The sequence below is a fragment of the Gymnoscopelus microlampas genome, assembly GCF_963454915.1.
Source record: "Gymnoscopelus microlampas genome assembly, chromosome: 17".
NCBI classification, from domain to species: Eukaryota; Metazoa; Chordata; class Actinopteri; order Myctophiformes; family Myctophidae; genus Gymnoscopelus; species Gymnoscopelus microlampas.
The window spans coordinates 37,689,777-37,712,147 of NC_139954.1; the positions used below are offsets into that span (position 1 = coordinate 37,689,777).

Sequence of the window (22,371 nt, forward strand, 5' to 3'; positions counted from 1 at the left end):
ATTGTCACCTCACTATCATCTGGGGACCCCCCCAAAATCATGTGGGGACCCCCTGGGGGTCCCAAGCCACAGGTTAAGAACCACTGATGATTAGATGATTAGTGGCACACTGCACAAAGACAAGCCAATTGTAAATTGAAGCTCTTTTTTTGTGTGTGAATTGTGAAAGTGCCCCCTTTATCTCTGATCACATACTGACATCTTCTGGCCAATGTGTGTAACTACATTCTGTCTGAAGGGTGGCTGAAGGGGGAAACAGCGGTTCATCCATCAGCCATAGAAAAGTAATTTCCCTCAAAACGTCAAAACTGAAATTAGCTAAAGTTGGGGTCCATTTGTAACGATCTGCCCCGAGCGAGTTTTAAATGAAAAGCCTGATTACTTTTCGCACCTTCAATAAGTGCAGAATATTTCATAGTAGGCCTAACACTCATTTGGGGGTCACCAGAATCTGAATTTAGAATCACTTTATTCGCCTGATGTAGAGTAATTAGGTCTAGGGGGCATTGGTGCAGTGAACCTATCGTCCACCACTTAGAGGTTGGTATAGCCTACCTACTTTTAGTTTACTTGTGTATTTCCACTTGATACTTCCTCTCAAGTTGGCCTACACATATTCCTACATTTTAGGACTTATAATTACTTCGCAGATTTAAGACAAACCATCCATTAACTGACAGATAAACAACATTTAAACAACAAACATTTAAAATTCATAAATGAAATCAATTGATAAGAAACTACTTTCTCTAAAATTTTAGATAAAAACTTACATTACATATTATATACATTCTGAATTATAGCAGAAACATGGAAATTAAATAAAAGTCATACCGAATTAAATTTGGCTGCCTGAGTTAATTGAGGCGGTCCATCTTTTACTGTACAACATCAGGGAAGATTCCTCAGCGGTTGTAGTCATGGTTGTAGGTAACAACAACGGACCTGGCAACCCAGAGATTGTCTTGATCACGTGACTAGTGTCACGTGGTTTGTCCGTTACACATCCGCCAAGTTTGGTTGTGTTGTTGTTGTTTCCATGAATGATCAACTTATGAATGAATGTTGATGATCGTATGTGAACTTCTCCTGTCTTCACTATGAGCCTCCATCCAGAGACCGACGTGGACCAGACAGTAGAGAAGTTAAAGCAGAGATATCTGAACAGGAGGAAACAACAGGTTCGTCTGGTAGTGTTTACATGTAAACTGTCTGCTTTACAGTGGCGGTGGAAGTACTCACATGTATTACGTAAAGTGAATTAAGCTATTTGTTTAAAGACATATTATACATGTAATATAGTCATTGCTGAAACCCTGGGAAAAAAATTGGAACTTTATTTTACAGCGTTATGGAATAAGACCACTTTATGTTTTTTGAATAAAATCTGGGGTAGTATATTGTGGGCGGGACTAAAATATCAACTGTGTACGCACCACGGTGATACTGTAATATGTAATGAGCCTACTGTACTATCATACTGTACATCAGTTATCCGTTGCAGAAGCTCCGCCCCTCAGCCCCAGACTGCAGTCAGCTGCTGTGTTGTTGCTACTGCTCCTCCCCTCCCCCACACTCTTCAGTCCCTACAGCTAGTTGTAGTAGTAGTAGTAGCCTGCAGCACTTTTCTGAAAGTTTTGTTAGTTTAGCTTTTGCTAATTTAGTGAATTTTAGTCCATTATCATGGCTCCTTGGCGCAAATGCGTTTTGCCTGGATGCCAGGCGCGTCAGAGCAGTGCAATTTCACTGTTCGCGTTTCCAAAGAACGAGGAAATGAAAAAGAAGTGGATTGATTTTGTGAAGCGCCATTGTCAAGGAGAGCTGAGAATCACCACCTCCACTGCCTTCCTCTGCAGTCAACACTTCACGCCGGATAATTTTTCTAACCTGCAAAGGAGACTGCTTGGTTTCACGGAGAACCCACTGCTGCTGGTGCACGGTGCCGAGCCGACTGTATCGCCTCCCCTCCTCCCTCCAACTCCCGTGCCGGCCGGCTGCATCTACCGTCGTCGGCAGTACTACAGCTTCCCATGTAAGTTTCCAACAGTGATTATGTTATAATTATAGTGCTTTTATGTGCATCGATATAGATATGACAAGGTGTATCTGTATAGTAGTTTGGGCTCAATCATTTCTGCTAAATGACACCATTGTAAATGTTACGTAACGTTTGTAGTGTATATCATACACTAACACCGTGCAACCCTGACGTGACCATCGACCAAATATAGAACTTTCTTTCCTTTGGAGGAAAGAAATAATCGCACCGAAAAGTGATGGTAGTAGTCTGGTTGCACTGTGTGTTGTTTCTAGGGAAAGGGGAGATATAGTAGGATAGGAGTCATTTGGAATCTCGCGGTCCGCTCTTTGGTAAAGTTATGGCTGTGTTGTGTTGTGCAGAATGTGCACTGAAATAAAGTCTCCTAAAACCTTCATTTTGGTGCTAATAAACAGAACACAATAGGACCTGTGCATCTTCACGTGGTCACAAAACACTATGTGTGTGCATTTCAGGTTGTTAGGTAGGTAAGGGTTTACCCCCCAACTTTACAGGGGCATAAGGGGCGGTCCCAAGGCTGAGAGTACAGGTGGAATCACATTATTTATTTCTGTTACATACAGTTTTAAGAGGGTGTTATTGGTCAGGAGATAGCCTGCACTCTTATTTTCATAAGCATCAGTATGTTTCTTGTTTTCATAAGCATCAGTATGTTTCTTGTTTTCATAAGCATCAGTATGTTTGAAAAAGTAATTTCAACTGTTATCTGTTTTCACAAAGCAGTCCCTTCCATCCACGAGAGAGACAGAGACACAGTGTGACCAAGTCACCACCAGAGAAATTGGGGTTCAGACGGACCGCTCTGTGGGGAGAAGAACGGTTGGAACGCAACTGGCTAAAAGAACCCTGACTAGCAGCAAGAGTGAAGGTTGGTCAAGTTATTAGATTGTCTTTGTAAATGTCTGACAGGTTCTATTGATGAACACAATAATTGTTGAAGGAGAAGACTCCTGTCACTTATGGAATGGAATAAAATATGACCGAACCTATCCATTTAGTCTTTGGACACAGACAGTACAATATGCTACATACTGATGTTACTGCTGTCACAAAAACTTATAATCTATTCATTTGTCATTGGACACATACAGTACAGTGTAAGCATGGTAAACTCACTAAACTAAATATTATGTCATCTCTGTATTCTATGATCCTATAGTTTACTGAGACTACACAGTCTCTCTGTATTCTATGATCCTATATTTTACTGAGACACTACACTGTCTCTCTGCATTCTATGAATGTTTTGACCTTGTTTGCTGTAAGTCACTCTGGATAAAGGGCTAATGCCTACATTGTAAATGTGTAATTAGGGGGATCTTGACATGTTTAGAGAACCACTGATATACATACAAGTGTTGGTTTGTTTGTTTGTTACACTCTCAGAGTTACAGACCTGTAAGGGTCCATTTGGTTCCATTAGTTACACTCTCAGAGTTACAGACCTGTAAGGGTCCATTTGGTTCTATTCTACAAGCTTGTGCGCCACAAGCTTGTAGATCTGCTATTTTTGAAAAATCGTGACAATGATCCTATAGTTTACTGAGACACTACACTGTCTCTCTACATTCTATGATCCTATTGTTTACTGAGACACTACACTGTCTCTCTGTATTCTATGATCCTATAGTTTACTGACGTTACTACTTCCTTATTGGCTTAGAGACAATAATCGTTCATAGAAGGGTTACAATATATGATATACATCCCATCCTGTAGAACATTTTATAATTGTAATTGGCTTGTGATTTATAGCGCTGGTTGCATTTATGTGACTGTAGCACCAGTTGGATTGCAATGGCCATGATTCCTGTTACATCTGATCTTGTTTATTCCTGTAGTGCAGTAGTTTTCAACAGGGGTTCCGGGACCCCTAGGGGGTCCTCAAAGTTACTACAGGGGGGGTGCCAAATTGGTGATAGGATTTTTTTTTTTACATGAACCATAGCATCCCTATGCTGAGGAGCATTTTAGCCAAAAAGTACAGATCTACAAGCTCACAACGCCTCACAGCATCAAAGAGGTCTGGTGTTGAGGGAAAAAAGGAACAGATCATGTACAGAGCGAAGTGGTTAGTGGTTAAATGTCTGAAAACATACACTGACGATAGTGCTGTCAAACAAGTCTATGAAACTATCTATGAAATCAATGAAAAGGTTTAATCTGCAACACACTAGTAGAGGCGGTCCACGCACTGATTTTTCTTTTTTTTTTTCTAGTCTGTGTCATGCTACCTTGTCAGGAAGGGGGCTAAATACCTAGGCAGAAATTACATATTTGTACTACATGCAAAAAACTGCATGGTTCTTGCCCAAAACTGCTGGAGATTGGCATAAATGTGGCATGACTGTACAGGGGAGGCTTGTAGGTATCCATGTAACCCATTTCCATTGACATATACTTTATTGAGGTGACAGCTCAAGGGACCATTTGGAAAATGGTGATGGCCTTTTTCCCTTGCCAAAATGTTGTCTTACTTTGAATCATTAGGTATTTAGCCCCCTTCCTGACAAGGTAGCATGACACGGTTGGTCCCACTGGAAACCTGAGGTTGAGCGTGCCTTGCCGGCATTCCAGCCAGCAATACCTGCAGGTCTCATAGGGGTAATAAAGCATTGAAAAAAACGTCTTTGGATCATCAAAATCTTTATATTAGAGGTCCTATGGATGTATAAAGTCCAGACTAGATAAAAAAGAATAAGGGGGGTGCGCGTGGACATTTTATACAATATGTAGTGGGGGTCCCTGCTTCATCTTTCTCTCGGTAAGGGGAAGGGGTCCCTGGGCTGAAGAACGTTGAAGACTCCTGCTGTAGTGTATTGGCTGAATAATTTGTTGTATTTTCATTGCTCATAACATTATTATTTTGGTTGACTATTGCTATCAATACAAGTCCTACTGTACTGTGTGTACAGTATATATAACACTCCTATTCTGATATGTGTTCCAGGTTCTCAAGCCACGGTAGCCACTAAGAGTGTTGCTGTGGGCACCCCGTCTCTGTTGCTTCCAGGCACATCTCCTCTGAAGAGAAAAGCTGTAGAGCCAGCTAATAGCCCAGCAGCAAAGCAACAACACTTAGACTTGCTGCCTTCTCAGGACTCTGAAGCCCCATCCCTCGGTTCAGATGATGACCCCACCTACCGTCCCAGCACGTCTAAATTGGACGACATCAGTGAACAGTAAATGAAATTTGCTTATTAGATCTTTGTTAACCACATGAACATTAGCATCCACATTCTGGGCATGTCATAGGTGAATATTTTGCAAAAATCGACATATACGGTAGCTAAAAAAAGAAAAAAAAAGAATCAGTGAATATGGCACATTGCAACGCAACATGTTGGCTTGTAGATCTCCTATTTTCTCTATCTAATGTACAACATTAACATTGTACAGTACGTATATAGAGTTGCCCGATAGGAAAATGTATCCTCATCATAATTAGATTTTATTCAGTTATGCTGACACGACAAAGTTCTAATCTTCTAGAAGATTATACACTTTGTAAAAAGTATTTTTTGTTGTGTGTTTTTCTTTGTCAACAGAGAACCAACCAAGCCACAGGATACGGTGAAGTACTTGGTCTACGAAGATTGCCTGCTCGACCTTTTCCGTATATGCCCCACCTGCTCAAGTGTCTGCAAGGTGCAGACCTTTGTAAAAGGAACATTCCTTACCGTGACCCAGAGGTGCAGCCACGTGTTATGTGAATACACCAGAAAATGGAAGAGTCAACCACTGTTACGCAGCACTCCAGCAGGGAATCTGCAGCTATCAGCTGCTGTGTACTTCACAGGCTCTTCTTTTCTCCAGACAAACAAGGTTGGTAAAGAATAATGGCATCATCAGGGGTGCACATAACTTTTTAGGTCTAGTACTCAGAAGAGCACCTGGAGATGTGAGTTGGTGCGCACCAAATAAATGGTCTCGTTTTGTCAACGGGGGGGGGGGGGGGGGGGCAGCACACGGCGCCCACCGGACAGTTTTGTCAACGGGGGGGGGGGGGGGGGGGGGGGGGGTTAGTGCAGCACTGCTTCAGCCCAGCCCCGCACATGAACTCTGCAGCCGCACTGAAGCCCCGGACAGACGCTCTGCTTCCAAATTCCGAGATTTTCGCCGTTTTTTTTTCTCACACGCCGTTAGAAGCCCCCAAGGTTGGTGCCCTGTGCTGCACTGCTTTTATCCGCCAGATTAGGACGTTCACGGCATATTTTGCACCGTTATGGTGCGTTCCTCATCGGTGAAGAGTGCCTCTAACAGCCGCTGCTGGCTGCGTGCACGCAGCGAGGCGACGCGAGGCGACGCGAAGCAACAATCACACAAGCACGTGCAGCATGCGTCCCCTTCCCCTGCGCCTAATGGCGCAGGGTAAGTTTAGTTTTGCTAAAAAAGTTTAGTTTTGCTAAAAAATAAAAGCTTGGAAATTCCTGTCCCAGCTGTTGGTACGCAAAAGCGCCTCGCGTCGTCTGATGTGGTGCGCATTATTTATTTTGGGTGCGCATGCGCACCAGTTATGTGCACCCCTGGGCATCATCTAAAGTGTGTCTTCTCCCACTGCTTTGTGTCTTTTTTGTTTTTAACAGATACATTTGAATTACTATAGGTCAGTGCTACAGAGGGATGTGGTATGAACACTGTTACAGTTACATTCTTATTTGACATTACAGGTGCTCAATGCAATGAACGTGAGAACCTTCAGCAGAATGTCACATCGCAATCATGTGGACAAGTACATTATGCCTTCTGTTCTACATAAATGGCGGACACACCAGGCGGACTTGCTTGAGGGACTTAAACGGAGGGCAACAGTATCTCTTGGTGGAGACATGAGAGCTGACAGCCCAGGCCACTGCGCAAAGTACGGCTCTTACTCCATGATGGATCTCAACACTAACAACATCGTTGATATCCAGCTGGTACAGGTACTGTAAATAGATTGTGAAACTAGAAAATGTGATCAGTAGAGCACAGAACTTCACCAATGAGGCAGATCTGTTATTCACGTGTGTGTGTGTGTGTGTGTGTGTGCGCGCGTTTATGATACACAGAGCAATGAAGTAAAGAGCAGTGTCCACATGGAGAAGGAAGGGCTGATCCGGAGTCTAAAATACCTTCACAAAGCTGGCGTCAAGGTGGATTGCCTGGTGACAGACCGACACAACCAGGTTCAGAAGTTCATGAAGGAACAGAAATCTGAGATTACCCACTATTACGATGTGTGGCATTTATGTAAAGGTAGGATATTACGGGAAATGTTGTTTATTGATCATTTGTAGCACCGCTACAGTTGTGCAACAACCACCCTATAAAATATTTTACATATTTTCTAACTGTTCACAGCTCTTACCAAGAAGTTGGTTGCCATCTCAAAGTTGAAGGAGTGCACTAAAGTCAACTTGTGGAAGCAGAGCGTGAAGAATCACCTCTACTGGTCAGCATCTGGTTCGTCCAGTGGAGAGGAAACAGTTGCAAAGTGGACTTCTGTCATCAACCACATCACCAATGTTCATGTCCATGACAATCCACACTTCCCCATGTGCCTCCATCCCCCCTCCACTGACAAAAACAAGTGGCTGAAGCCTGGTATGACTCTTCAATAGCAAACTCTTGTCATTTGAATCCTGTAATATACTCTCAAGATGCAATCCACTGAAAATATTTGATATAGTATACTCTTTCCCCCTGTAGCATCAAAGGCCGTCTTCAAGCTGAAGACGGCATTTACAAATAAACGTGTTCTGGGTGATGTGAAGAAGCTGAGTCCTCTCTACCAGACATCTGCCTTGGAGGGGTTCCACAGTGTGATCCTGCGGTTTGCACCGAAAAATGTGGTCTTTTCCTACCTAGGAATGCTTTGCAGGTAAATTATATTGTAATCATGTTGTCTATATCGTGTTGCAATATTATGCAAATGATAACATTCATAATATCAGCGACTGAGTATTTACAAAAGTGCTGTATAAATTGTATGTATGTATTATTACAATGAAAAGAAGGAAGTCTGCACACTGTTCTCAAGCAAATATAAGAGAGAAAGAGTTTTTTTTTATTTGCCTGATGAAGACCTAGAAGGTCGAAACGTTGCAAAATAAAAAGTGAGTTTCTTGGAGCTTGAGAACAGTGTGCGGGCTTCCTTCTTTTCATTGATTCTTCCCTTGATGTCCAGCACCTGGCCTAAATGCAGGCGTGGGATGTGCACACAATCCTCTTTGAACTGTATTACAATGCCATTTCATTTGTAAATATTGTGCATCTGCTGCCTTCTTACATGCTAGTGCCAGTATGTAAAAATACCATCTTCTAGCCATCTACAAACTATCTTGGGTTCATCCCATTCTTCTAATTTCAGGCTTTACCTGGCCGCATTGCATTTCAATGAAAATGCTGGACGTCTCCAAGCGATCACTGCAGCAGGAGCTCCGCGGTACAGCATACGGTTTCCCAAGGCCAAGAAAGGCGGCCATGTTGTCACCGCGGTTAAGACCAACTATACTACCGGTTAGTTACATGTAATTCTCAAGTTTCTGATTCAAGTTTTAATCTGCGTACCGTGGTCATCAGTCAAATTGTGCACCATAAATGTTCCAATTACATTGGAAACATTTGAGACCATATGAATTACTCAAACTACTGTACATGCTGTTGTGTTCTCTCCTGTATTGTAGAATATGTGACAGAGCTTACAGACCTCCTCTTTAATGAGGTCTTCCCCAACCCTGCACCTTTTGTGGCCAAGATGAAAGAGTTGCCTGTCCCTGGATTCCTGTGCTCACAGTACGAGCATCCTGAAAAGGCTGCTGCAGTTGCCGCCCATCTGTCCCGGTTCATCCGCCCAGAGCCAGAGTCAATAGAGCCAACGCCTGGTGGTGACCCAACACCCGTCTAATCCCTTTCCCAGTCACCCTCTTTCTGCCACAGGGTTGTCCAGATTTCACACCAGTGCAGCTGTCAATTTTACACATACACACCTTAGCTGTTTGGGCGCAAATAAATCAGTGCTATTGAACAGTCTTTTAAGTCTGTGTGTGTTTTTACAAACATTGAACCAATTAAAAGTATTAAAAGTTCTTCGGACTAAACCTCCTGAGGATCCTTTGGAAACTGACGGTCAAACAACCTAACTCAGGTTTCTTTGTCATTCTAATCAATGATGGACATAATTATTTCCACATCACTGGTCAAAAACCTCCTAACTCCACTTGAGCTGTATTTGGGTAAAGTGATGATAATATAAGGACACATGCAAGTATCTGACAATGTATAAAGTCACCATACCAACTTTGAGGCAGTGTTGTGTTAAAAATGTTTTCATTTCCTGAAATATACATTTTGGACATAGTTGGCTTCTGCCCGACAGCAGAGATATTCTGCCTGCTTCTGTGCTCCTGAGCATTTGCTCTTACAAAGGGTGTGTGCAAAAATGTCATCACTAAAACAATTATTGTAAAAGCTGTCTAACAATTCTATGACATATATTATAGTTGTATGGAATGACAGAATAACTGTGTACATAAACATCCAGAACATAGTAATGAAAATATTGTTTATTTAACCCATTAAAACTGGGAAAGCATCTGTCATTTTATACTTTAGCTATATAAACATAAGTTTTCTCAGAAAACTTTTAGGATTTAGAACAGTGGTTGTCAAAAATAGATCTACAAGCTCACAGCGTGTCACTTTGAGCCAAGCTGCGAGCTTGTACATCTGCTATTTTTGAATACCTTAGTATAAGTCTTTGAACATTTTCTTCATAAATATTCTCCTGAGGGTCCCTGGCACAAAACATTTTCAAATGGGGGATCCGCGGCCAAATACATATAATTTTGGGGTCCTTGTAGACTCAGATTAAATGGCAGGCCTAAATCCAGTGTATTCCGAATCTTCGTCAGGGTACTCTTCGTGTATCCGTTGCACAATACAGGAAGGCAAGATTCTCCGGTCCTTCGGTTTCAGGGGTCCCCAGACCCAGGACACAAAGGATCTGTAGGCCAGGTAGCGAGCACGCCTGTAATGACAAAATAACAATGAATGAAATGTGACCTTTTGTGCTGTTTTCTCTCCCTGCCTGAGGGTGGTGCTATTAACCCTGTTTGGTGATTGAACTGGAGACTCATGGCGCCAACTTCAAAGTGAACATCTGCTAATGCCAGTTTCATCTATTTTTCCTGGTTGTCAATCAGACTGCTGTACTGCCATTTAATCACCAACTTTAGTGTTAATTTACTAGTCTCTGTTGTTCTTGAGCATATCTTCTGTCACCTATACTGTACTGTAAATGGAGGGCCTTGAAATAACAAAGGGGTATATGGGTATATCAGGGTCCCCACAGCAATGAATTTCCAAAACTTTTCCAGAATATTTAGCCCAATTTCCAGGCCTATAAAACAAATCATTCAGCGCAATAATGTGTCTCTTACTCCTATGTACAATGCCCAAAGATAGGCAGTGTAGCAAAAAATAAAGCATAGAATATAAAATAGTACAATTTCATTCAACATTTCGTGCAAAATTAGGGCATATTGAAAAATAGGAGGGGTGGACGACGTCGTTGCACGGTTCGTTGTCGCTCGCGGTAGGTCAGGACGGTCTCAAAAACATGTAACATGCTTCGCGTCACGTCACGTCGCATCGCTGGCAGTGCGGATGGGATGTTACACAGCCTGTTCGGCGAAAAACTACTTATGTTACATATTTCGTGTAATGTTATACATGTTTATGAAAATATTTTGTATTCAAAAAAATCAATAGCCAAAAACAATGCATAGCCAAATATTTTTCCAGGACCCTTGATAAATTCCAGGACCTTTGATCAATTCCAAACCTTTTCCAGTACTGGATTATTATTATTTTTATTTCAAAATATTTCCAGGAATTTCATGACCGTGGGGACCCTGGTATATGGAATGGTCAAGGCAATGCAATATAAAGCAGGACTGGACAGCATTTTCATTGAATGTCTATGACCATACAGCTATCATAATCCTTGAGTGATACTGTAACATTGTGAATCCTTCCATAGTTTATTTTTTAATAGTGATTATATATAATATAATATGTGGTTCTAAATCTTACCCGTTTTTGAAGGGCATGTGTGCCACTGCCATTTGATAAACAAATGCAATTTATCTACATTCCAAATAAATAAATATTGGTCTAACTTACTCAAATCTCTCCTTCTCCGGCAGTGGGCCATGGTCTGCCTGGTAAATGTTGAGGGCATTCTGCAGGGAGTATGGGTTCAAGCAGACAGGCTCAATTCCTGGATGGAGAGTCATGCACTCCAGCTCTTCTGGCTGTTCACTTAATTTATTCAGAACCTGTTGGGAGTATGTACAGTATAAGGTTTTTTAGTACTTCACTAGTTGTGAATGTTCACAGGTGATGATCATTGTAGAAGATGTTTTTATTAACATACCACATTGATAGCTTTGCAGCAGATATTGTGAGCCACATTAGGCATTGGCCTGCATTTTCCACAGGTGCACCTGTATGATTACAATTCACAGTGACATTCACAAGACATTCACAATGTACAATGTAGGCATTTAGCAGACGCTCTTATCCAGAGTGACTTACAATTAGTCCTGTAGCAAGCCCTCAAAAAAGGCCTTAGTTTTTGAGATACCCCCACCAAACCAAAAGGTGCATAGATTATTTCATTTTGAGAATTGCAGGCCTCAATACAGAGAAGCATTACACAAATGGAATACTGTGATTAGTAGATTAGATTATTAGAAATCTCATTTGCAATAAAACTGTACTAGATCTCTCCACACAACCACTGGTTACTGTTTAATAGCATCTTAGGCTATGCAGTAACAGCTTGTTTGACATAAATGTATGTTGTTTTTCTAAATGAGGGAAAGTAGAGGAGTCCACACTACAAAGGTACCATTTCCGCCTAAACTAAAAGTATGTTTAAAGGACTATATTTCAGTATTTCTTTAGGTAAGTTACATTCTGACTCTTTGGTGATGTAGGGTAGACACCTGGTTCATACCTCAGCACATTTGATGAAGATAAGAGTGAGCATTCTCAGGTTATAGCATATTTGGTCACCTTTGCCCTATTCGGATTTGCCTTTTTCAGAGATTGAGGTAGTTCTAAAGAATAGCCAAAAAAACTAATTTTGCCCCAAAATAAAATTTCACAACAATCCATTTCACTAATGGGAGACCCTAAATATAAGAAAACATGGTTGTGTTTTGTTCTAACTCGGGTGGGGGTATCTCAAAATCTGAGGGCCTCTGCTACAGGACTAAATAAGCAAGGTAATCACATACTGTACATAGAAAGCAGAGAGACAGTGTAGTGCCTAAAGAAACTAGTATCCCATGTAAATCAAGAACCTAGCGTCAGTCAATATGCTATTAAAATAATCTGTACATTGAAAACTATAGGATACCAGGTCAAAAAAATACAAATATGTCAACATGCAATCTAAGCCATTGGTTCTCAAAGTGGGGTCCGGGGACCCCCAGGGGTCCTTGAGGGAGTTCCAGAGGGTCCCCAGCTAAATGATAGATTAGGCACCAAATGGACCCTTGAGGGTCTGTAACTCTGAGAGTGTACAAATGGAACCAAATGGACCCGTTAGGGTGCATTTGGTTCCATTTGTACACTCTCAGAGTTAGATTGACAAAGATTTTACATTATCAATTGCGGCCCAAGTGATAGAAATGCCATTAAATGTAGCCCTAATGTATGTCAAACTGGGGGGTCCTTGAAATTAAAATGGTTGAGAATCACTGCTAGAGCCGTGGGGGTCCCTGGCATATCTTTTGAAATGGGGGTCCGTGGGCTAATAAGTGTCAATTTGGGGGTCCTTGACATGAAAAAGTTTGAGAACCACTGATCTAAGCCACAGTGTTACTAAATATGTTGTCAACCAATGGAATATTAATTATATGAAGTCGCACAGTAAAGATATCTGAACAGCTCAGAGCACAACGTTTTGTTGCAATGTTTTCTGCTAGGCAACAAAACTAAAAACATGATGGCTGCCAGTTTGATCAGTGATTTACACTGGCAAAACAAAACTGGTAAAATACAAAATGTGTTTTTGTTCTATGCTTTTTATCAATAGCCTAGGTATGCTACTCAGTAGTACAGTTTATAACTTGTAATAATGGTATAGGGAAAAAAGATAACCCACCATTCTCCTAGAGGACGAGGTTGCATTTGAGGTTGCTCAACCTCATCTGGTTCGTCGGGTTCTGGAGGCTCAAACATGTATGGCTGTACATTTCCAATAAAACTATTTGAGGCAGCCATTCTTCTGTTTGAATCAGACCGGGCGAGTCAACAAAGCAGTCAGCTGCAACGCTTGTCTTCCGTGTGGGCGTGGAGCACAAGCACGCGCGCGCGCGCACACACACACACACACACACACACACACACACACACACACACACACACACACACACACACACACACACACACACACACACACACACACACACACACAGTCACACACACACACACACAGTCACACACACACACACACACACACACACACACACACACACACACACACACACACACACACACACACACACACACACACACACACACACACACACACGGGTGCGCGCGTCAAACTCAAGCGGGCACGCGCGTCAAACTCAAGCGGGCACGCGCACACAGCGCACACGCACACACACGAGAGACTCGGTGGAGGAAAGCCTGGTGACGCGACGTTAGGAATAAACCCTCTTTGGACGGAGGCGGAGCTGAAGCGAGAGATACTTCCTTGAGTGGGCGTGGCTTCAGCTGTGCTGGACACGCCCCTACAGTCCGAAGCAGAGAGGCCAGGAACAAAATGCATTGTTTTTCATCCATTTTGAAACATGAGTTTCTAAACTTGGCGATTTTTTTCACCATTCAAATTTGGTCTGTTGGTTAATAACACATTCCTCTGAGCTGTGACAAACTGGGAATACATATTGTATCATATTTATTTTGCTTTCCGTGCTCTTTAAGCAAAAGTATCGATAGTGCAACGTAGAAATACTCTGTTACAAGTAAAGGTCCTGAATTAAAAAATGACTTGAGCAAAAGTACAAAAGTATTGGTATCAAAATGTACTTAAAGGTAACGTAGAAAGTACTCATTACTCAGAATATGTCCCATTTCACACGTTTTCAAATGTATAAAATGTATAACAAACTTTATTTATATTGTAAAGCACATTTAAAACGTGGTCGACCAAAAGTAAGTGCTGTGTACAGCTCAATGGAACAAAACTAAAATAAGAGAATAGCTTAAATTAACAAACAAGGAAAATGAATACACAAATTAAATACAAAAACAATGGCATATAGTACACAGCAAAGGCCAGGGTTTCAGCTCAACTAATTGAATTAAAAACCCTCTATGGACTGGGCAGATCTAATGGACCTCAAAGCTCTAGCAGATGTGTGACAATGGAATACATGTCGAGTGGACACCTAAACATTGTGGGCACCTCAATGTTAAATTGGCTTATTTATTGGCTTAAAAGTAAATAATGAATGAATGTATGGTTTGGAAAGTGGTTAGAAATAATGCAAAGTATACATGATTTGAACATTGTTATGAGACCTACATTTACCCTTCAACTTCTTTATGCCTAAAATGACTGCTTATCCACAGGTTGGTATCAATTTGAGCAATTGTAGAAATATTATGCCTTAAATGTCATTGAAAATATTATTATATGTATTTGGCCTCCCATTTATACAATAAATGTAAATGAAAAAATAAAATGTAAAAGACATAAATAAAAAACAAAGAGTTCTCATGGGCCCGCTTTTCCGCTTACTGTGACAATGTATGAGTTCAGCCATGTACAGTGGTGTTTGTGTTGTAACGATCCTCCTTCAACAACTGGACGTGTGAGAATACTCTGTTAAATAGGAGTGTTGTAGTCAAAACATTGCTTGAGGAAAAGTGCTAAAGTATTGGCTTAAAAATATACTTAAATTCGTGCTTATCCATTCCTCCGTGGTATGTTCAAGGTTCCCGTTATGTTTTTATGTTTACATCTTTTGTACGGGTAAATGTGATTAAAAATCTTTTGTTCTGGTTCTACCACACGCCTGAGCAACCACATTACAGCCATGTGGTTGCTCATTTAACCGTGACTTTTGTAAGTTACTAAATTCTGTACGCAGCCAATTGCTTGGCGTCTGTTAAAATATGTTGTCACGTTTTCTAGTTGCCATCAGGCGAGAAGAACATCCTTGGGATCAGTCACACGCATGGTGGTGGTGAGTGAATTATAATTATTCAGATTTACAATCTTGTGTTGTTGCATACATTTTTTTGGTAACTTGTTTGTCTGTTGCAGAAGTGTTGGAGCCCATCAGGTATAAGCTACCTACCAAAGAGATGAAAGGCTATAACAAAGCTGTGCAGGATCTGTTCAAGGCTGTGACCAACCCCCTTGACTAGTAAGTTGTGTGTGTGTGTGTGTGTGTGTGTGTGTGTGTGTGTGTGTGTGTGTGTGTGTGTGTGTGTGTGTGTGTGTGTGTGTGTGTGTGTGTGTGTGTGCCAGAGAGTGTGTAATAAGTATGATTAAAATTATAACCAAAGATGATTATGCCTTTTCCAGTTTAGGCAATGAATGTGCTCTACAAGATGAACTGAGCTGGGCTGATTCTCTTCAGGATTCTCAAGTGATCGTTACAGAGACAGGTGTGTGTATGTCTGTGTGTGTGTGTGTGTGTGTGTGTGTGTGTGTGTGTGTCTTTTAGTGCCCAACCGATGGCAGATATTTGAGTCTGATGCAGATTACCGATTGTTACGCTCCTTTGTCTAAGGGTAAAAGAGTGTAACAGAAAAGCAGGCGGAGACAACGTACGGAATACAAATAAAGTGATTTATTCACTAGAGAATTTGAACACTTGAATTTAAGAAGAACAAACACAAATAACAAACAAACCAAGATCCTGCACTTAACCCCCTGTCCTATAATCCCAACCAAACAAAAAGACAATAACTAAACCTACTTACCTAAACAAGTTCATAAATAAAAAGGACATTTTAATCTCTGTGATAATATTTGAAAGTGCATGTCTAAGCTTTATACAAACTGAGTGAAAATATACAACCAAGGTTTTAACAACCAAACAAATACAGAGAACTTAAGTGTTACAAACACAAAGCAAATAGAAAATACAGTCAAACCGCCAACATAACAATCGATAACCCAGCGGCAAAGTCTTTTAACGAAGGCAACAACACCGGTTTGGTGGGAGAACGAGGAGGGGTCAAGTCTCCACTCTCCGCTGTTTAGCTGTGTCGTTCCTCGGAGCTGTTATCACAGAGTGAGGGTTTTGTAGGATTCCGCTATCCGCAGCAGCCAACGGCGTCATAGGAACATCAGTGGAGCTGACCAATCCGCAGGGATTGGGAACCACTTCCCTACTCCGGTGATTATCAATTTGATAGCTGTCAATTTCCCACGGGTATAAAGCTCTCAGTGGCAATTTCTCAACCTGACAACTCTAAACCTCTACACCCCTACCATGCAGGAACACAGACATTACACAAAGTATTACAAAATAATACAAAATGCCAAATAACATGAATAAATAAATAATACAAAATACGTCTGGCCGTAACACAGATGTTTGTCAAATAATGGCTGATATATCGGTCTGGCTCTAATGTATTGCCACAGTGACTTTCAGTTGTTGGTCTTATTGCAGAGACGGCTGACTACCGATGTTTGTTTCCAGTTATGGCTCAGAATTAGGCTGCTTCGCTCAGGCTGAATTTGTTATCCAGTCATAACATAACAGCAACAGTCGAGCAATTATATTTTATTAACATTATTGGCCTTATTCTGTAGTCAATGTGTCATTGTTGGCTGCTAATGCAGTAATTATCACTATCTGGATCTCATACAACCATTCTACATTACCAGGCTAACATTTAAAAGTAAGAGGGAAAAACAACCTGTGTTTGTGGTTCTATCAGCGTCAGACATCACATGCTGCATCAAAGGGCAAAAATGACAACCACTGGCATCTGAAAATGTCCTCAGCTCAAACTCAGAGGGAGGGGATCAGTGCAGGTTATTCTCTTGTTGAATAGCTTTATACATTTCTGATATGTGAACAAGGAAAGACTGCTTTCATTTATTATGCTCCACACAAATGGGGAACTTCAGGACTCTCTGAAACTGGAGCGATTGGTCTCAATAGAGACATTTAGGGTACTTCTTGAGGACACATTACATGGTAACTGCACCTGTTTCATGTAACACTATAATTATTTGCATATGTGATGATTGTAATATGATTCAAATGTTTGTTATTGTTTTTATTATGTATGTATTTCATATGTTGTATATGCTGTTATCAGGGCGTCCTTGAAAAAGAGAGCTTGCTCATGGGCTTCCCTGAATAAGTAAAGGAAAAAGAAAGAATATTATAATACAGTATGTGCCCCCAAATAATAAACACATTAAAAGTCAAACAAACAAAAAAAACACTTTTTAAAATACCTGTAGATTTAGCAAAACATTTGGCAACATTTACCCACACTAAATGACTGCAAAATTGAAACGCTTGGTTTAACTAGAAGTAATGTGGTCCTGTGTTAGGAACTAGAGGATTCTTTATTTATTTTTCTGTCTACTTGCACCTCTTAACAAATACTGGCATGGTGAGCTTGCATTCCATTGAATAAGTGTTGAATAACTCTGTATTGCAATTGCTATAGAGTGTTTGTTCAGTAGCGGGTCTCATTGTCTGTCCAGCTCTTCAGTGATCAGGAAATACATTTTCAGGTTGGGATAACAATTTAATTCAATCAGGAGAAAGAACTTAACTTATACAGGGTACTGGATAAACAAGTGAGATTGGAAGTGATGGTAAATGAGCAGGCAAAATTGGAACTGAAATACAAGTAATAAATGATCTTTGTCGGGTTCTATCGTCTCATTGGATGACATTCGTGACCCAACTGAAAATGTATTTTATGTTTACTACACAGCTGGAGAGAAGGGGAGACCAAACGCTTAACAGCAGTGATTGCTATCAGAATAAAGAGGTTTAACTTTTTAACAAAAAGCCTTTTTGTTTTAACAAAAAAAGCATCTTTAACAGCACCTTTACCATGTGTCCAGATGTGACCTTGCCCTCTTGTCTGAATGAGAGCCTGGGGTCTCGAGACACTGCAGCGGGTGAGGCCAGTGGCGGACGGAGGAGGGGCCGTCGTCTGTTTGATTCCTGCCCCCCATCCTCCTCTATGCTAGGAACCATCTACCAGGAGATGATGACTGTCTATGAACAACTGAAGGTGAGAGGACCAAATCTCTTCACTGAAAATAGCTGTTGCAACGCATTGTGAGATTGTAGATCTTTTTTTCCAGCAAATGTTTCCCCCAGAACAGGGATGCTAGGGTTCAAGTGGTTAAGGCTGGATATTAAGGTTCAGTTAAGTCAGGTGTACAATGCGATTGCAATGTACTGTATTGTATTTGGTTCATTTAAGTAGGGACAGATACGTTCACTTTGTCATGTATCAAATGTGGTGCATCTCAATAAGTGCAATATACTCTAATGGCATTTTGTAAAGTGCAGAATATAAAACACAAATGTAAAAATACAGAAATGGGGAGAAGCACAACAAGTTAAATACTTGCAACCTGACGTCACGTCACTATTTTGGGCATATTATTACAGGAGATAAATGTTCACAGGCTAAAATAGCCACTCTTCAAGGCAAGCTCACAATGCATCGTGATGCATCAATGCACCCTAATCCAGTATACAAAGTATAAATGTATATACAAGTACAAAATAGGGCTTAAGTGGTTAAAAAGAGTGTATGTGTGTGTGTGTGTGTGTGTGTGTGTGTGTGTGTGCAGGCGGAGCGTGTAAGCCAACAGCAGTGGGAGCGGGAGCTTGAGGGGAGAGAGAGGAGGATACAGCAGCAGGAGGAGTCCCTGGGGAGGCTGACCGGACTGGAGGAGGTGGTGCACACCCGTATCCTGGACCTGCAGCAGGTTGAGGATCGATTCAGCTCCATGTCAGCACACATACTGCTGCTGTGCACACCTGCTGATGTTGAAGCTTTATTTACTGTGTCTGTGTGTCTGTGTGTTTCACCAGAAGCATCAGCAGGAAGTGAGTCAACTGCAGGCGTTGGTCCGTGACAGGAGCAAGGAGAACCGTAGGCTCAAGTCCAGCTTTGAGACCATCAAGGAGCTGAATGAGAACATGAAGAGACAGGCTAGTACCTAAAGTCTAGGATCCTGAATACATGACGTATTCGGTTAGAGCCCGACCAATGTCAGATGTTTGACCACCAATTACTGAGGTTTTGACCCATATATATATATTTTTTTTTAAAGTGCATCATTTTATGGTAAATTTGAAAAAAACTATTTGAGAACATTTAACTTATAAGCTAACAACTGAATAAATACATAAATAAAATTGAAATTAAGCATTTTTTATTTTATTTAACCACTTCAAATATTTTCCTACAAAGATTGAAAGGTTAGAATTCAGGACACATCAGCTGCGTAGTTGCAGGTACAGATCTTGTTAAAAAAATGTAATGATGCCTCCTATATGCTCTACAAACTCTGCATTTTATTATTTTTTTATTTGTCTAGTGTGTATGTTAACCCCTCTGACCACAGGGGGGCACTGTGATATAAGACATCTGCATTTGGATGTTGCTCTGACCTGTTTGTAATGATAGCATGTTTGTATTCTGTGCATAGTGGCCCCCTGTGGATCTGCGATCAGAGGACAGTCTGTCATTGTCACAGCTTTTCAATTACAAGCGTCTCCATCTCAGTAAATGGCAGCCCCGGGTTTGTGACGTTGTGATTGGTGCAGATTGTGCATAAACCCTGTCCCAAATGTATGACCATCCGTATGACCGTCCGTGTTTGTGAATGTGCAGCTGAATGACGTCAGTGATCAGAATAAGAAGTTGGAGCTTCAGTCCAAGAGGGTGCAAGCTCGTTTGGACAACCTCCAGGTATTAAACACTCTCAACCTGGCGGCCCTATTTTGGACTCGTCATTATAGGCAAACATTTTCCAAAACTGCGAAAGTAGCAGATCTACAATATCATTGGCAGTTGCTGGCAATCTGAGATTGTAGATCTTGTATATAAGGGGCGTAAGTGATTAATAAATTAACTCCATATGCATGGAGTTAGTTTATGTAGTATATGTTCATACCTTTGGGTAGTGAGAGATTAGTTCATATTTGACAAGCGGGTCAACGTGGAGGAATTTGGTGTTTTCCATTGCACTTCCCTCTAAAATAAATTGAAATAAACATGCCTACAAAAGCCTGCCTTTCAGCATACGTTCACGGGTTCGCTACTTACAGACTTAACTGAAAGTGACGTACTGTCGAAGGAATGCTTATTTTGACAAAGAGCATGTGATATATTTGTTGCCTTGCTAGTATGTACTGTCAACCTCACACGAATGTGAATGATAGCCGCATTGTTTTTCTGCAGAGGAAATATGAGCAGCACATGACGGCACCGAGGGGCCGTGAGAACACGTGCGTAAAGACCACAGAGGCCGGTAGGCCGCTAAAACGCGAGAAAAACGCGCCCTCTGGAAACCCCGGCAACAAGGTACACCGAGAACACTGCTGGATATGTTTTCACACATAGTTAGGGTGTGTGCATGTTGGGTCGTTCATTTAGGGCATACTATTATTCTGATCAGCTGGCTTTGACGTAATTGGGTTTACACGCCCAATGTGTTTGTTGAGAAAACACCACACACATCATTTAACCAGCACCCCCCCCACACACACACACACACACACACACACACGCATGCGCATGCGCACACACAGTATATATATACACACACACACACACAAGTTCATAAACAGGCTGGAAAGCTTAGTAAACACTTACTCTCCGCAAGTCACACACCCTCTGCCAAATAACATGATGAATCTACGTTTGTGCTGCTGTTGTTATTGTTGTTGTTGGTTATGCTAACCCTAATGACAATATCAATCACTGATGACTGTAAAACTACCAGACTCTTTACCCCCATCCCCTCAGGGCACTTCTGCTCCCGCCCCCCTGAAGCTCCTGGCCCTGCTATTGGACTGGCTGCTTGACGGACAGACATTCTCTCCATTGGCAGGAGACAAGGGGAACATTCTAGGCCAGTGCTTGCCTCCAGAGGTCTTGCACAATGAGAGATGCTCCAAGGTGGTAAATTATTTCATTCTGTTGTATGACAACAGTCTAGCTGTACTAGTTGTGTATAATTAAGAACATTTCAAACTTTTGGGTCACACATTCCTGTGGTCCGCTGTTGTTCTTGGGTTGCCAGGTGTTGCCGTTGTTAGCGGAACAGCTCCATCAGACCCCTTCATCGGAACCATTACTCCTCCTCAACCTCCTGCGGTTCATCTACTGGACGCTGAGACACATGGACACTAACACTCAGGTACAACCTGCCTTAAAGACCATAATACACACAAATAAATGACTGAAGAGAGAGACACTCTAATTTAATAATTGACAGATTGATCAAGTTTGTAGGAGAGATTGTACTAGCGTCCCATGACTTTATGGTTGCCAGCAGACCCGTTGACAGGGTGCGTTACGACCAGGGCAGGAATCCGTGGCCCCTCAGTTTGGCCTTGTGCCCTTCAAAAAACGATATGTCCTGAGGCCAGAGTGATTTCACTGTTTTCTCCTCTGCCTCTTTCCTCTCAACATTTTTCAGACACCAGTGTCTTTAGCTGAGAACACCCTAACCCATACGTTAAAAGTTATTATTTCTGACCTAATATCATTGTTTTATTTGATGACCTTACTGCCCTGCCATTTGGCCTTTGTGCCGTGACAATGGACAACAGCAAAGGTCAAGTGGCCTTGCCCTAAATGAGGAAATTAAAGGCCTGGTTTACATCACTCTGATCTCGCTGCCATGCGATCACATGGTTATTGTAGCACTGTCATAATGGTAAATGGTGCATTTGTTGTATATAGCACGTTTGTCCAAAGCGTTTTACAATGTGCATCACACACACACACACACACACTCCCACACTAAAGGCGGAGGAAATCATGCAAGGCACCAACCTCCTCATCGGGAGAGGTTCAGTGTCTTGCTCAAGGACACTTCGACACAAAACCAGGGGGAGCCACGGATCAAACCGGGAACCTTCTGATTCCCGAGCGGCTGCTGTACCTCCTGAGCCTCTTGTTGGTCTGTCACCATGCAATCACGTGGCTCATGTTGCGCGCGTGCCTGAGCAACTGATGGTGAAACTTAATGGGGTTCAATGTCGGAACTACACAGTAGT

General features: G+C 41.6%; 3 protein-coding genes across 3 annotated transcripts in view; 2 read left to right on the plus strand and 1 right to left on the minus strand.

The window, feature by feature from the left end:
* The first annotated feature begins 1,063 nt into the window (after window positions 1–1,063).
* Window positions 1,064–22,371, plus strand: part of ccdc138 (coiled-coil domain containing 138) — a 38,911-nt gene continuing 17,603 nt past the window's right edge. Inside the window, exons 1-11 of the mRNA XM_084084597.1 lie at window positions 1,064–1,181; window positions 15,264–15,315; window positions 15,396–15,498; window positions 15,660–15,742; window positions 18,183–18,355; window positions 18,927–19,064; window positions 19,171–19,290; window positions 19,976–20,053; window positions 20,546–20,668; window positions 21,113–21,265; window positions 21,390–21,506. Coding sequence (XP_083940723.1) covers window positions 1,101–1,181; window positions 15,264–15,315; window positions 15,396–15,498; window positions 15,660–15,742; window positions 18,183–18,355; window positions 18,927–19,064; window positions 19,171–19,290; window positions 19,976–20,053; window positions 20,546–20,668; window positions 21,113–21,265; window positions 21,390–21,506 — 1,221 coding nt within the window. The 5' untranslated portion in view covers window positions 1,064–1,100. The remainder of the gene's footprint in view (window positions 1,182–15,263; window positions 15,316–15,395; window positions 15,499–15,659; window positions 15,743–18,182; window positions 18,356–18,926; window positions 19,065–19,170; window positions 19,291–19,975; window positions 20,054–20,545; window positions 20,669–21,112; window positions 21,266–21,389; window positions 21,507–22,371) is intronic.
* LOC311064779 (uncharacterized protein) lies at window positions 1,839–8,948 on the plus strand (the record flags this gene model as incomplete). The annotated part of the gene is made up of 10 exons (XM_084084719.1): window positions 1,839–2,032; window positions 2,780–2,927; window positions 5,010–5,241; window positions 5,608–5,884; window positions 6,730–6,984; window positions 7,111–7,297; window positions 7,403–7,645; window positions 7,751–7,922; window positions 8,412–8,560; window positions 8,728–8,948. Exons 5-10 carry the CDS (start codon window positions 6,742–6,744, stop codon window positions 8,946–8,948), a joined length of 1,215 nt encoding a protein of 404 aa, XP_083940845.1. The 5' UTR covers window positions 1,839–2,032; window positions 2,780–2,927; window positions 5,010–5,241; window positions 5,608–5,884; window positions 6,730–6,741.
* LOC311064085 (P2X purinoceptor 7-like) lies at window positions 9,483–13,350 on the minus strand. Its single transcript, XM_084083821.1, has 4 exons — window positions 13,221–13,350; window positions 11,481–11,550; window positions 11,228–11,382; window positions 9,483–10,070 (listed from the first exon to the last, which is right to left on the minus strand). The coding sequence occupies exons 1-4, from the start codon at window positions 13,337–13,339 to the stop codon at window positions 9,911–9,913; spliced, it is 504 nt and encodes a 167-aa protein (XP_083939947.1). The 5' UTR covers window positions 13,340–13,350; the 3' UTR covers window positions 9,483–9,910.

Coding starts and splice junctions, on each gene's coding strand:
- LOC311064085 (XM_084083821.1), bottom strand. CDS start 13,339: ATGGCTGCCTCAAATAGTTTTATTGGAAATGTACAGCCATACATGTTT. Junction 11,383..11,480: donor GCTGCAAAGCTATCAATGTG/GTATGTTAATAA, acceptor TACTCCCAACAG/GTTCTGAATAAATTAAGTGA. Junction 10,071..11,227: donor CCGGAGAAGGAGAGATTTGA/GTAAGTTAGACC, acceptor TTGTCATTACAG/GCGTGCTCGCTACCTGGCCT.